At 47.8% G+C, this 12,387-nt stretch overlaps 1 protein-coding gene across 4 annotated transcripts in view; it reads left to right on the top strand.

The window, feature by feature from the left end:
- Positions 1-2,039: 2,039 nt before the first annotated feature.
- The window catches only part of RAB3GAP1 (RAB3 GTPase activating protein catalytic subunit 1), a 92,499-nt gene continuing 82,151 nt past the window's right edge, over positions 2,040-12,387 (top strand). For 3 of the 4 annotated variants that reach the window (XM_072122269.1, XM_072122267.1, XM_072122268.1), the window contains exons 1-5: positions 2,041-2,133; positions 5,456-5,511; positions 5,661-5,736; positions 6,843-6,975; positions 11,800-11,878. In XM_072122269.1, coding sequence (XP_071978370.1) covers positions 2,116-2,133; positions 5,456-5,511; positions 5,661-5,736; positions 6,843-6,975; positions 11,800-11,878 — 362 coding nt within the window. In that variant the 5' untranslated portion in view covers positions 2,041-2,115. Of the gene's footprint in view, positions 2,134-5,455; positions 5,512-5,660; positions 5,737-6,842; positions 6,976-11,799; positions 11,879-12,387 lie in introns of all 4 variants that reach the window. The other variant, XM_072122266.1, reaches the window with a different exon arrangement.

Below are 12,387 nucleotides of genomic sequence, written 5' to 3'. Positions count from 1 at the left end.
CCGGTCTCTCCTCAGCCTCCTCTCCCTTCCTCCTCCCGGTCTCTCCTCAGCCTCCTCTCCCTTCCTCCTCCCGGTCTCTCTCCTCAGCCTCCTCTCGGTCTCTCCTCAGCCTCCTCTCCCTTCCTCCTCCCGGTCTCTCCTCAGCCTCCTCTCCCTTCCTCCTCCCGGTCTCTCCTCAGCCTCCTCTCCCTTCCTCCTCCTGGTCTCTCCTCAGCCTCCTCTCCCTTCCTCCTCCCGGTCTCTCCTCAGTCTCCTCTCCCTTCCTCCTCCCGGTCTCTCCTCAGCCTCCTCTCCCTTCCTCCTCCCGGTCTCTCCTCAGCCTCCTCTCCCTTCCTCCTCCCGGTCTCTCTCCTCAGCCTCCTCTCCCTTCCTCCTCCCGGTCTCTCTCCTCAGCCTCCTCTACCTTCCTCCTCCCGGTCTCTCCTCAGCCTCCTCTCCCTTCCTCCTCCCGGTCTCTCTCCTCAGTCTCCTCTCCCTTCCTCCTCCCGGTCTCTCCCCTCAGCCTCCTCTCCCTTCCTCCTCCCGGTCTCTCCTCAGCCTCCTCTCCCTTCCTCCTCCCGGTCTCTCCTCAGCCTCCTCTCCCTTCCTCCTCCCGGTCTCTCCTCAGCCTCCTCTCCCTTCCTCCTCCCGGTCTCTCCTCAGCCTCCTCCCGGTCTCTCCTCAGCCTCCTCTCCCTTCCTCCTCCCGGTCTCTCCTCAGTCTCCTCTCCCTTCCTCCTCCCGGTCTCTCCTCAGCCTCCTCTCCCTTCCTCCTCCCGGTGTCTCTCCTCAGCCTCCTCCCGGTGTCTCTCCTCAGCCTCCTCCCGGTCTCTCTCCTCTCCCTTCCTCCTCCCGGTCTCTCCTCAGCCTCCTCTCCCTTCCTCCTCCCGGTCTCTCCTCAGCCTCCTCTCCCTTCCTCCTCCCGGTCTCTCTCCTCAGCCTCCTCTCCCTTCCTCCTCCCGGTCCCTCTCCTCAGCCTCCTCTCCCTTCCTCCTCCCGGTCCCTCTCCTCAGCCTCCTCTCCCTTCCTCCTCCAGGTCTCTCCTCAGCCTCCTCCCGGTCTCTCCTCAGTCTCCTCTCCCTTCCTCCTCCCGGTCTCTCTCCTCAGCCTCCTCTCCCTTCCTCCTCCCGGTCCCTCTCCTCAGTCTCCTCTCCCTTCCTCCTCCCGGTCTCTCCTCAGCCTCCTCTCCCTTCCTCCTCCCGGTCTCTCCTCAGCCTCCTCTCCCTTCCTCCTCCCGGTCTCTCCTCAGCCTCCTCTCCCTTCCTCCTCCCGGTCTCTCCTCAGCCTCCTCTCCCTTCCTCCTCCCGGTGTCTCTCCTCAGTCTCCTCTCCCTTCCTCCTCCCGGTCTCTCTCCTCAGTCTCCTCTCCCTTCCTCCTCCCGGTCTCTCTCCTCAGTCTCCTCTCCCTTCCTCCTCCCGGTCTCTCTCCTCAGCCTCCTCTCCCTTCCTCCTCCCGGTCTCTCTCCTCAGTCTCCTCTCCCTTCCTCCTCCCGGTCTCTCTCCTCAGCCTCCTCTCCCTTCCTCCTCCCGGTCTCTCTCCTCAGTCTCCTCTCCCTTCCTCCTCCCGGTGTCTCTCCTCAGCCTCCTCTCCCTTCCTCCTCCCGGTGTCTCTCCTCAGTCTCCTCTCCCTTCCTCCTCCCGGTCTCTCTCCTCAGTCTCCTCTCCCTTCCTCCTCCCGGTCTCTCTCCTCAGTCTCCTCTCCCTTCCTCCTCCCGGTCTCTCTCCTCAGCCTCCTCTCCCTTCCTCCTCCCGGTCTCTCTCCTCAGTCTCCTCTCCCTTCCTCCTCCCGGTCTCTCTCCTCAGCCTCCTCTCCCTTCCTCCTCCCGGTCTCTCTCCTCAGTCTCCTCTCCCTTCCTCCTCCCGGTCTCTCTCCTCAGCCTCCTCTCCCTTCCTCCTCCCGGTCTCTCCTCAGCCTCCTCTCCCTTCCTCCTCCCGGTCTCTCCTCAGCCTCCTCTCCCTTCCTCCTCCCGGTCTCTCCTCAGCCTCCTCTCCCTTCCTCCTCCCGGTCTCTCCTCAGCCTCCTCTCCCTTCCTCCTCCCGGTCTCTCCTCAGCTTCCTCCCTCTCCCTGCTCTGACAATGTTTTGCTGTACTTCCGGCTTCCCGGCATCCCCCGCGCTGACGTCATCAGTCTCCCAAGATGGCGGCGGACAGTGATGTGAGTACCGGGAGCTCCTGACATCTGTCACCGGTGTAATGTGTGCGGTGATAATAATAATAACACTGGGGGCTGTGGATGTATAGTGTGAGGGCAGCCCGACCCAGAGCGGTATATACTGTATGTACAGTGCTATATCATATACACTGTATAGCTCCTGTATATACACTGTACGGCCTGTATGTATATGAAGTGTACCCTGTATATACACTGTACAGCCTGTATGTATATGACGTGTACCCTGTATATACACTGTACAGCCTGTATGTATATGACGTGTACCCTGTATATACACTGTACTACCTGTATGTATATGATGTGTACCCTGTATATACACTGTACGGCCTGTATGTATATGATGTGTACCCTGTATATACACTGTACGGCCTGTATGTATATGAAGTGTACCCTGTATATACACTGTACAGCCTGTATGTATATGACGTGTACCCTGTATATACACTGTACAGCCTGTATGTATATGATGTGTAGCCTGTATATACACTGTACAGCCTGTATGTATATGATGTGTACCCTGTATATACACTGTACAGCCTGTATGTATATGATGTGTAGCCTGTATATACACTGTACAGCCTGTATGTATATGATGTGTACCCTGTATATACACTGTACGGCCTGTATGTATATGATGTGTACCCTGTATATACACTGTACTACCTGTATGTATATGATGTGTAGCCTGTATATACACTGTACAGCCTGTATGTATATGATGTGTACCCTGTATATACACTGTACGGCCTGTATGTATATGATGTGTACCCTGTATATACACTGTACAGCCTGTATGTATATGATGTGTACCCTGTATATACACTGTACAGCCTGTATGTATATGATGTGTAGCCTGTATATACACTGTACACCCTGTATGTATATGACGTGTACCCTGTATATACACTGTACACCCTGTATGTATATGACGTGTACCCTGTATATACACTGTACAGCCTGTATGTATATGATGTGTAGCCTGTATATACACTGTACAGCCTGTATGTATATGATGTGTACCCTGTATATACACTGTACACCCTGTATGTATATGACGTGTACCCTGTATATACACTGTACACCCTGTATGTATATGACGTGTACCCTGTATATACACTGTACAGCCTGTATGTATATGATGTGTAGCCTGTATATACACTGTACGGCCTGTATGTATATGATGTGTACCCTGTATATACACTGTACTACCTGTATGTATATGACGTGTACCCTGTATATACACTGTACAGCCTGTATGTATATGATGTGTACCCTGTATATACACTGTACAGCCTGTATGTATATGATGTGTACCCTGTATATACACTGTACGGCCTGTATGTATATGATGTGTACCCTGTATATACACTGTACAGCCTGTATGTATATGATGTGTACCCTGTATATACACTCACCGGCCACTTTATTAGGTACACCATGCTAGTAACGGGTTGGACCCCCTTTTGCCTTCAGAACTGCCTCAATTCTTCGTGGCATAGATACAACAAGGTGCTGGAAGCTCCTCAGAGATTTTGGTCCATATTGACATGATGGCATCACACAGTTGCCGCAGATTTGTCGGCTGCACATCCATGATGCGAATCTCCCGTTCCACCACATCCCAAAGATGCTCTATTGGATTGAGATCTGGTGACTGTGGAGGCCATTTGAGTCCAGTGACCTCATTGTCATGTTCAAGAAACCAGTCTGAGATGCTTCCAGCTTTATGACATGGCGCATTATCCTGCTGAAAGTAGCCATCAGATGTTACAGGGTACATTGTGGTCATAAAGGGATGGACATGGGCAGCAACAATACTCAGGTAGGCTGTGACGTTGTACCAAGGGGCCCAAAGACACCATGACACCACCACCACCAGCCTGAGCCGCTGATACAAGGCAGGAGGGATCCATGACACCACCACCACCAGCCTGAGCCGCTGATACAAGGCAGGATGGATCCATGACACCAGCACCACCAGCCTGACCCGCTGATACAAGGCAGGATGGATCCATGACACCACCACCACCAGCCTGAGCCGCTGATACAAGGCAGGATGGATCCATGACACCACCACCACCAGCCTGAGCCGCTGATACAAGGCAGGATGGATCCATGACACCACCACCACCAGCCTGAGCCGCTGATACAAGGCAGGATGGATCCATGACACCACCACCACCAGCCTGACCCGCTGATACAAGGCAGGATGGATCCATGACACCAGCACCACCAGCCTGAGCCGCTGATACAAGGCAGGATGGATCCATGACACCACCACCACCAGCCTGACCCGCTGATACAAGGCAGGATGGATCCATGACACCACCACCACCAGCCTGAGCCGCTGATACAAGGCAGGATGGATCCATGACACCACCACCACCAGCCTGAGCCGCTGATACAAGGCAGGATGGATCCATGACACCACCACCACCAGCCTGAGCCGCTGATACAAGGCAGGATGGATCCATGACACCAGCACCACCAGCCTGAGCCGCTGATACAAGGCAGGATGGATCCATGACACCATCACCACCAGCCTGACCCGCTGATACAAGGCAGGATGGATCCATGCTTTCATGTTGTTGACGCCAAATTCTGACCCTACCATCCGAATGTCGCAGCAGAAATCGAGACTCATCAGACCAGGCAACGTTTTTCCAATCTTCTACTGTCCAATTTCGATGAGCTTGTGCAAATTGTAGCCTCAGTTTCCTGTTCTTAGCTGAAAGGAGTGGCACCCGGTGTGGTCTTCTGCTGCTGTAGCCCATCTGCCTCAAAGTTGGACGTACTGTGCGTTCAGAGATGCTCTTCTGCCTACCTTGGTTGTAACGGGTGGCGATTTGAGTCACTGTTGCCTTTCTATCAGCTCGAACCAGTCTGCCCATTCTCCTCTGACCTCTGGCATCAACAAGGCATTTCCGCCCACAGAACTGCCGCTCACTGGATGTTTTTTCTTTTTCGGGCCATTCTCTGTAAACCCTAGAGATGGTTGTGCGTGAAAATCCCAGTAGATCAGCAGTTTCTGAAATACTCAGACCAGCCCTTCTGGCACCAACAACCATGCCACGTTAGAAGGCCACAAATCACCTTTCTTCCCCATACTGATGCTCGGGAGAACTGCAGGAGATTGTCTTGACCATGTCTACATGCCTAAATGCACTGAGTTGCCGCCATGTGATTGGCTGATTAGAAATTAAGTGTTAACGAGCAGTTGGACAGGTGTACCTAATAAAGTGGCCAGTGAGTGTGTATATCGCTACCTCTCTCTTTATAACCATCATCCTCTCTGTCTTTGCAGCCCGAGTCTGAAGTCTTTGAGATCACTGACTTCACCACCGCCTCAGAATGGGAGAGGTAAGTCTCTATTAGCTGCAAATTCTGGAAGGAAAGGTCTGCGCTTATCTGATATATGTTATATTTTACTTTCACTATCTCTGCTTGCTGTCAGTGAATGAGAACATAGCTGCATATCAGAGGTGTCATCTTTTATTCTGTTCTTACAGGTTTGTGTCCAAAGTTGAAGAAGTCTTGAATGACTGGAAGCTGATAGGAGTATCTCCAAAAAAAAACCCTGAGAAGGTGATCACACGATCCAGGCATTGCCCCCTGCCATGACACATCCCATTGTAAAGCTGCTGAAAAACAATTTCCTGTCATTATACATTTATTAACAGCAATGATTAATTTAAAGGAATTCTCCAGATTAAGCTATATCTTGTACAGGACCTAGATGATGTAGTGCCCTGTGATTCCCACACTGTATCAGTATTAGCTCTAAGTATTTTTACTTTTGGACCACTCGGCGCCTATAAAGGAGTTCATCAGCTAATTGATGTTGATGACTTATCCATAGGAGAGGTAATTAATATCAGACCACTGAGTTCTTACAGGGGTTCAATGAATATTGATTGTTTTCTCCTACAGGATAGCAGATAACAATCTGTTCAGTGTTGATCTGACTTCTGGGACCCCCAATTACAATGAGAACTCCATTCCCATTCTAAGTATTTGATGGAGCAATACATCATGCATGTGTCTGGCCTATTCAATTACTTAGGAGTGTCTGATATTGCTGAACATAGCGCTCGGGTATCTCTGGCAGTCTCATGTATGGTGTATAGGAATACCAGAGATGGCGAGCAATGTGCTTAGCAATTTTCCATTATTGTGGATACATCATAAGAGTCAAAATTGCTACAACCCCCTTTAAGTTTAAGAATTCAGTGGATGGACTGGCTCTGTCCCCTGCTTAGCTACAAGGTGCCCGGACACTGGTGGATCAGCTGATAGGTGCTGGATCTGGTCCCCTGCTCCTCTCTCACATACTAATGACTTATGTTGAGGATTGGACATAAGAATTAGTCATCAGTATGTAATGGAGGTTGATCCAGTTGTAAGTGTAAAGATGTTTGAGCATCTTGACCGCAGGAGAGAGAGCGCACGCTGTATACTGCTGTCCCTGCCTCCCTTCAGTCACGGCCATCACATCACGACATGTGCTGGAGAATTTTACTGATTAGTATCAGCCCCTCATACTTTCCCTGGAGGTCATACATTTCTGATCTTTGCAGAGCTGATACTTCTGGTTATTAGGTAATTGCATAAATAGCAGCTCCCTCGTATACATCTGATTTCAGTATGGCTGCTGCCCGCGCCTCACCCTCTGTATATACTTCATGTTCCAGGGAGAGTATACATCCGGCGTGTGGGAGGAGAAAGCAGATGAAGTCTTATTCGCTGACTTTAAATTTAGCTTAAAACACCATTATCTAGTCCAAGACTCCGGGGAAAGAGACGAGAAGGAAGATGAAGTGGAAGGTATGGTGCATATACTGAACATCTATATATATTGTCTTATCTCATGCTCTAGGTGTCTATGTATTGGGACTGGCACCTAAACATTACAGCGTTTATAATAAACACATTGGGGGTCATTTACTAAGGGCCCGATTCGCGTTTTCCCGACGTGTTACCTGAATATTTCCGATTTGCGCCGATTTTCCCTGAATTGCCCCGAGATTTTGGTGCCCGCTATCGGATTGTGGCGCGTCGGCGCTGGCATGCACGCGACGGAAATCGGGGGGGGGTGGCCGAGCGAAAACCCGACGGATTCAGAAAACCCGCCACATTTAAAACAAGAAATTGGTTGCACGGGCCATGCTCACATGCACCAGGAAGAGATCAGTGAACTCCGACGCAACTCGGCGGACCTCGGCGCAGCAGCGACACCTGGTGGACATCGGGCGCAGGACCTTCATGATTCGCCGGAAGACCCGAACGCTCGTCCGAGAAGCCGCCGCTGGAACGCGAATGGACCGGGTAAGTAAATGTGCCCCATTGTCCTAGGAATAAATGTTTCCCTTTTTTATTGGATATTGGAATATTCTTATTTGTGGCCATTTCACCACTGGGAATCCATTGATTACTAGAATCAGGGCCCTGCTGCTCTATTTAAGACCAAGGGGACTTTTAGAGAAGTTTTTTGCTTTCTCTCGCAGTCCTATAAGACATCTGCGTACATGTTCTTGTCTGCCCCTCACCGATCAGCAAGTTCTCTCCTAGATGGATTGATCATAAAATGTTATCCCATGATAAATCCTTCCAACGCAGAGCCACTTACTGTCAGTGTGTGATCTGTGCTGTGGTCTCAGGCGCCACCTGCTGGTTTTCTTAGGTATAACATTAAGACGTCTTGTGAAATGCTCAAACTGTAAACTTTTCTGAGGATAATTACTCAGAATAATATCCACCCAGACATCAGCCACTCCTCACATATCTACAGCCAGCAGTTAATAAATGATACAACCTATAAAATTCCTCTGTAGGTAGTAATATGCAGATCTCAGAAGTATGGCACTAGAGTTTGTGATACTGCCCGAAAGTGTGCGTAATGCGGTTTATAGAGTTAGTGACCGCTGTAACCATTTTTCCTTCTTTTGACGGGGAAGTTCAGTATCTGGGATTGGAGTTAGCCCCAGCCATTGCAGTACAGCATACCTTGTGCTAAGAGACTGCTGACACCTGCTGCAAATGGTGTAATGATGTTGTATCTGCACTGTACATACATGGAGCCATGTACTAAGCACATAGTACCTGCACTGTACATACATGGAGCCTTGTACTGAGCACATAGTACCTGCACTGTACATACATGGAGCCATGTACTAAGCACATAGTACCTGCACTGTACATACATGGAGCCTTGTACTGAGCACATAGTACCTGCACTGTACATACATGGAGCCATGTACTAAGCACATAGTACCTGCACTGTATATACATGGAGCCTTGTACTAAGCACATAGTACCTGCACTGTATATACATGGAGCCTTGTACTAAGCACATAGTACCTGCACTGTACATACATGGGGGCTTGTACTAAGCACATAGTACCTGCACTGTACATACATGGGGGCTTGTACTAAGCACATAGTACCTGCACTGTACATACATGGAGCCTTGTACTAAGCACATAGTACCTGCACTGTACATACATGGAGCCTTGTACTAAGCACATAGTACCTGCACTGTACATACATGGAGCCTTGTACTGAGCACATAGTACCTGCACTGTACATACATGGAGCCATGTACTAAGCACATAGTACCTGCACTGTACATACATGGGGGCTTGTACTAAGCACATAGTACCTGCACTGTACATACATGGGGGCTTGTACTAAGCACATAGTACCTGCACTGTACATACATGGAGCCTTGTACTAAGCACATAGTACCTGCACTGTACATACATGGAGCCTTGTACTAAGCACATAGTACCTGCACTGTACATACATGGAGCCTTGTACTAAGCACATAGTACCTGCACTGTACATACATGGAGCCTTGTACTAAGCACATAGTACCTGCACTGTACATACATGGAGCCTTGTACTAAGCACATAGTACCTGCACTGTACATACATGGAGCCTTGTACTAAGCACATAGTACCTGCCCTGTACATACATGGAGCCTTGTACTAAGCACATAGTACCTGCACTGTACATACATGGAGCCTTGTACTAAGCACATAGTACCTGCACTGTACATACATGGAGCCTTGTACTAAGCACATAGTACCTGCACTGTACATACATGGAGCCTTGTACTAAGCACATAGTACCTGCACTGTACATACATGGAGCCTTGTACTAAGCACATAGTATATGCACTGTACATACATGGAGCCATGTACTAAGCACATAGTATATGCACTGTACATACATGGAGCCATGTACTAAGCACATAGTATATGCACTGTACATACATGGAGCCATGTACTAAGCACATAGTATATGCACTGTACATACATGGAGCCTTGTACTAAGCACATAGTACCTGCACTGTACATACATGGAGCCTTGTACTAAGCACATAGTACCTGCACTGTACATACATGGAGCCTTGTACTAAGCACATAGTACCTGCACTGTACATACATGGAGCCTTGTACTAAGCACATAGTACCTGCACTGTACATACATGGAGCCTTGTACTAAGCACATAGTATATGCACTGTACATACATGGAGCCATGTACTAAGCACATAGTATATGCACTGTACATACATGGAGCCATGTACTAAGCACATAGTATCTGCACTGTACATACATGGAGCCATGTACTAAGCACATAGTATATGCACTGTACATACATGGAGCCTTGTACTAAGCACATAGTACCTGCACTGTACATACATGGAGCCTTGTACTAAGCACATAGTATCTGCACTGTACATACATGGAGCCATGTACTAAGCACATAGTACCTGCACTGTATATACATGGAGCCTTGTACTAAGCACACAGTACCTGCACTGTACATACATGGAGCCTTGTACTAAGCACATAGTACCTGCACTGTATATACATGGAGCCTTGTACTAAGCACATAGTACCTGCACTGTACATACATGGAGCCTTGTACTAAGCACATAGTACCTGCACTGTACATACATGGAGCCTTGTACTAAGCACATAGTACCTGCACTGTATATACATGGGGCCTTGTACTAAGCACACAGTACCTGCACTGTACATACATGGAGCCTTGTACTAAGCACATAGTACCTGCACTGTATATACATGGAGCCTTGTACTAAGCACATAGTACCTGCATTGTACATACATGGAGCCTTGTACTAAGCACATAGTACCTGCACTGTACATACATGGAGCCTTGTACTAAGCACATAGTACCTGCACTGTATATACATGGGGCCTTGTACTAAGCACATAGTACCTGCACTGTATATACATGGGGCCTTGTACTAAGCACATAGTACCTGCACTGTATATACATGGGGCCTTGTACTAAGCACATAGTACCTGCACTGTATATACATGGGGCCTTGTACTAAGCACATAGTACCTGCACTGTATATACATGGGGCCTTGTACTAAGCACATAGTACCTGCACTGTATATACATGGAGCCATGTACTAAGCACATAGTATCTGCACTGTACATACATGGAGCCTTATACTAAGCACATAGTACCTGCACTGTACATACATGGAGCCTTATACTAAGCACATAGTACCTGCACTGTACATACATGGAGCCTTGTACTAAGCACATAGTACCTGCACTGTACATACATGGAGCCTTATACTAAGCACATAGTATCTGCACTGTACATACATGGAGCCTTGTACTAAGCACATAGTACCTGCACTGTACATACATGGAGCCTTGTACTAAGCACATAGTACCTGCACTGTACATACATGGAGCCTTGTACTAAGCACATAGTATCTGCACTGTACATACATGGAGCCTTGTACTGAGCACATAGTATCTGCACTGTACATACATGGAGCCTTGTACTGAGCACATAGTATCTGCACTGTACATACATGGAGCCTTGTACTGAGCACATAGTACCTGCACTGTACATACATGGAGCCTTGTACTGAGCACATAGTACCTGCACTGTACATACATGGAGCCTTGTACTGAGCACATAGTACCTGCACTGTACATACATGGAGCCTTGTACTGAGCACATAGTACCTGCACTGTACATACATGGAGCCTTGTACTAAGCACATAGTACCTGCACTGTACATACATGGAGCCTTGTACTGAGCACATAGTACCTGCACTGTACATACATGGAGCCTTGTACTAAGCACATAGTACCTGCACTGTATATACATGGAGCCTTGTACTAAGCACATAGTACCTGCACTGTACATACATGGAGCCTTGTACTAAGCACATAGTACCTGCACTGTACATACATGGAGCCTTGTACTAAGCACATAGTACCTGCACTGTACATACATGGAGCCTTGTACTAAGCACATAGTACCTGCACTGTACATACATGGAGCCTTGTACTAAGCACATAGTACCTGCACTGTACATACATGGAGCCTTGTACTAAGCACATAGTATCTGCACTGTACATACATGGAGCCTGGTACTAAGCACATAGTACCTGCACTGTACATACATGGAGCCTTGTACTAAGCACTTTTAATCTGCTTGAAGTACTCTCATTCAGTTGAATCTGGTAAATCCATCTTTAACTGTTTATTAAATCTGAGAAAATTTTTCATTTAATCTGTTGCGTTTATAAAAAATATGTTTGATAAAACCTGTTTAAAACATTTTTTTTTGGTGTTTCCTCCAGACACGCTCCCCGTCAGCATGCAGGACTTACTGTGCACCAACAACGACTTCCCTCCCATTGCCCACTGCCTTGTCCGATGGTACGTACACTCTTTATATGTATACACACCATGGTTCATCTCTTATAATCTTTAACCCCCTGTATGCAGTGGTCGATTCGGACTATGGCTTATCAGGGGTAAAGCACCTTCTCCTCCCCAGACTTTACTCCTCATTTATGGTAATGTAGTCTCTGCACTTTATCAAATTGCACTTTACCTTTACCGGACCTTATGTTAATACTATACACTTGTATGTCACTTTTTATTAATTCCTGGTCCTGGGTATATTTGTACATTTTTACATATTGATCATGTATTTCTTGGAACACTACTTACCTGGTTATAGTTTTGTGTGATATTTCCTTTGTCATCTATCATGTGTCTGCTTGGGGAGTTCTTGTGATATGTACCCACATTTTGGGTTTTTAAGTGTTTTTATGTTATTCTAAAAAAAGTTTCATATGTCTTTCATACACATCTCTTTCTTTATTTCTTATATATCAGTATCCTCTTAGATGTGTGACATACTGCTATTGTTGGTCATTTTT

This window comes from Engystomops pustulosus, chromosome 8 (genome assembly GCF_040894005.1).
Source record: "Engystomops pustulosus chromosome 8, aEngPut4.maternal, whole genome shotgun sequence".
In the NCBI taxonomy this organism is placed as follows: Eukaryota; Metazoa; Chordata; class Amphibia; order Anura; family Leptodactylidae; genus Engystomops; species Engystomops pustulosus.
Note: the sequence above shows the minus strand (reverse complement) of the source record. Positions and strands in the feature narration are given on the sequence as shown.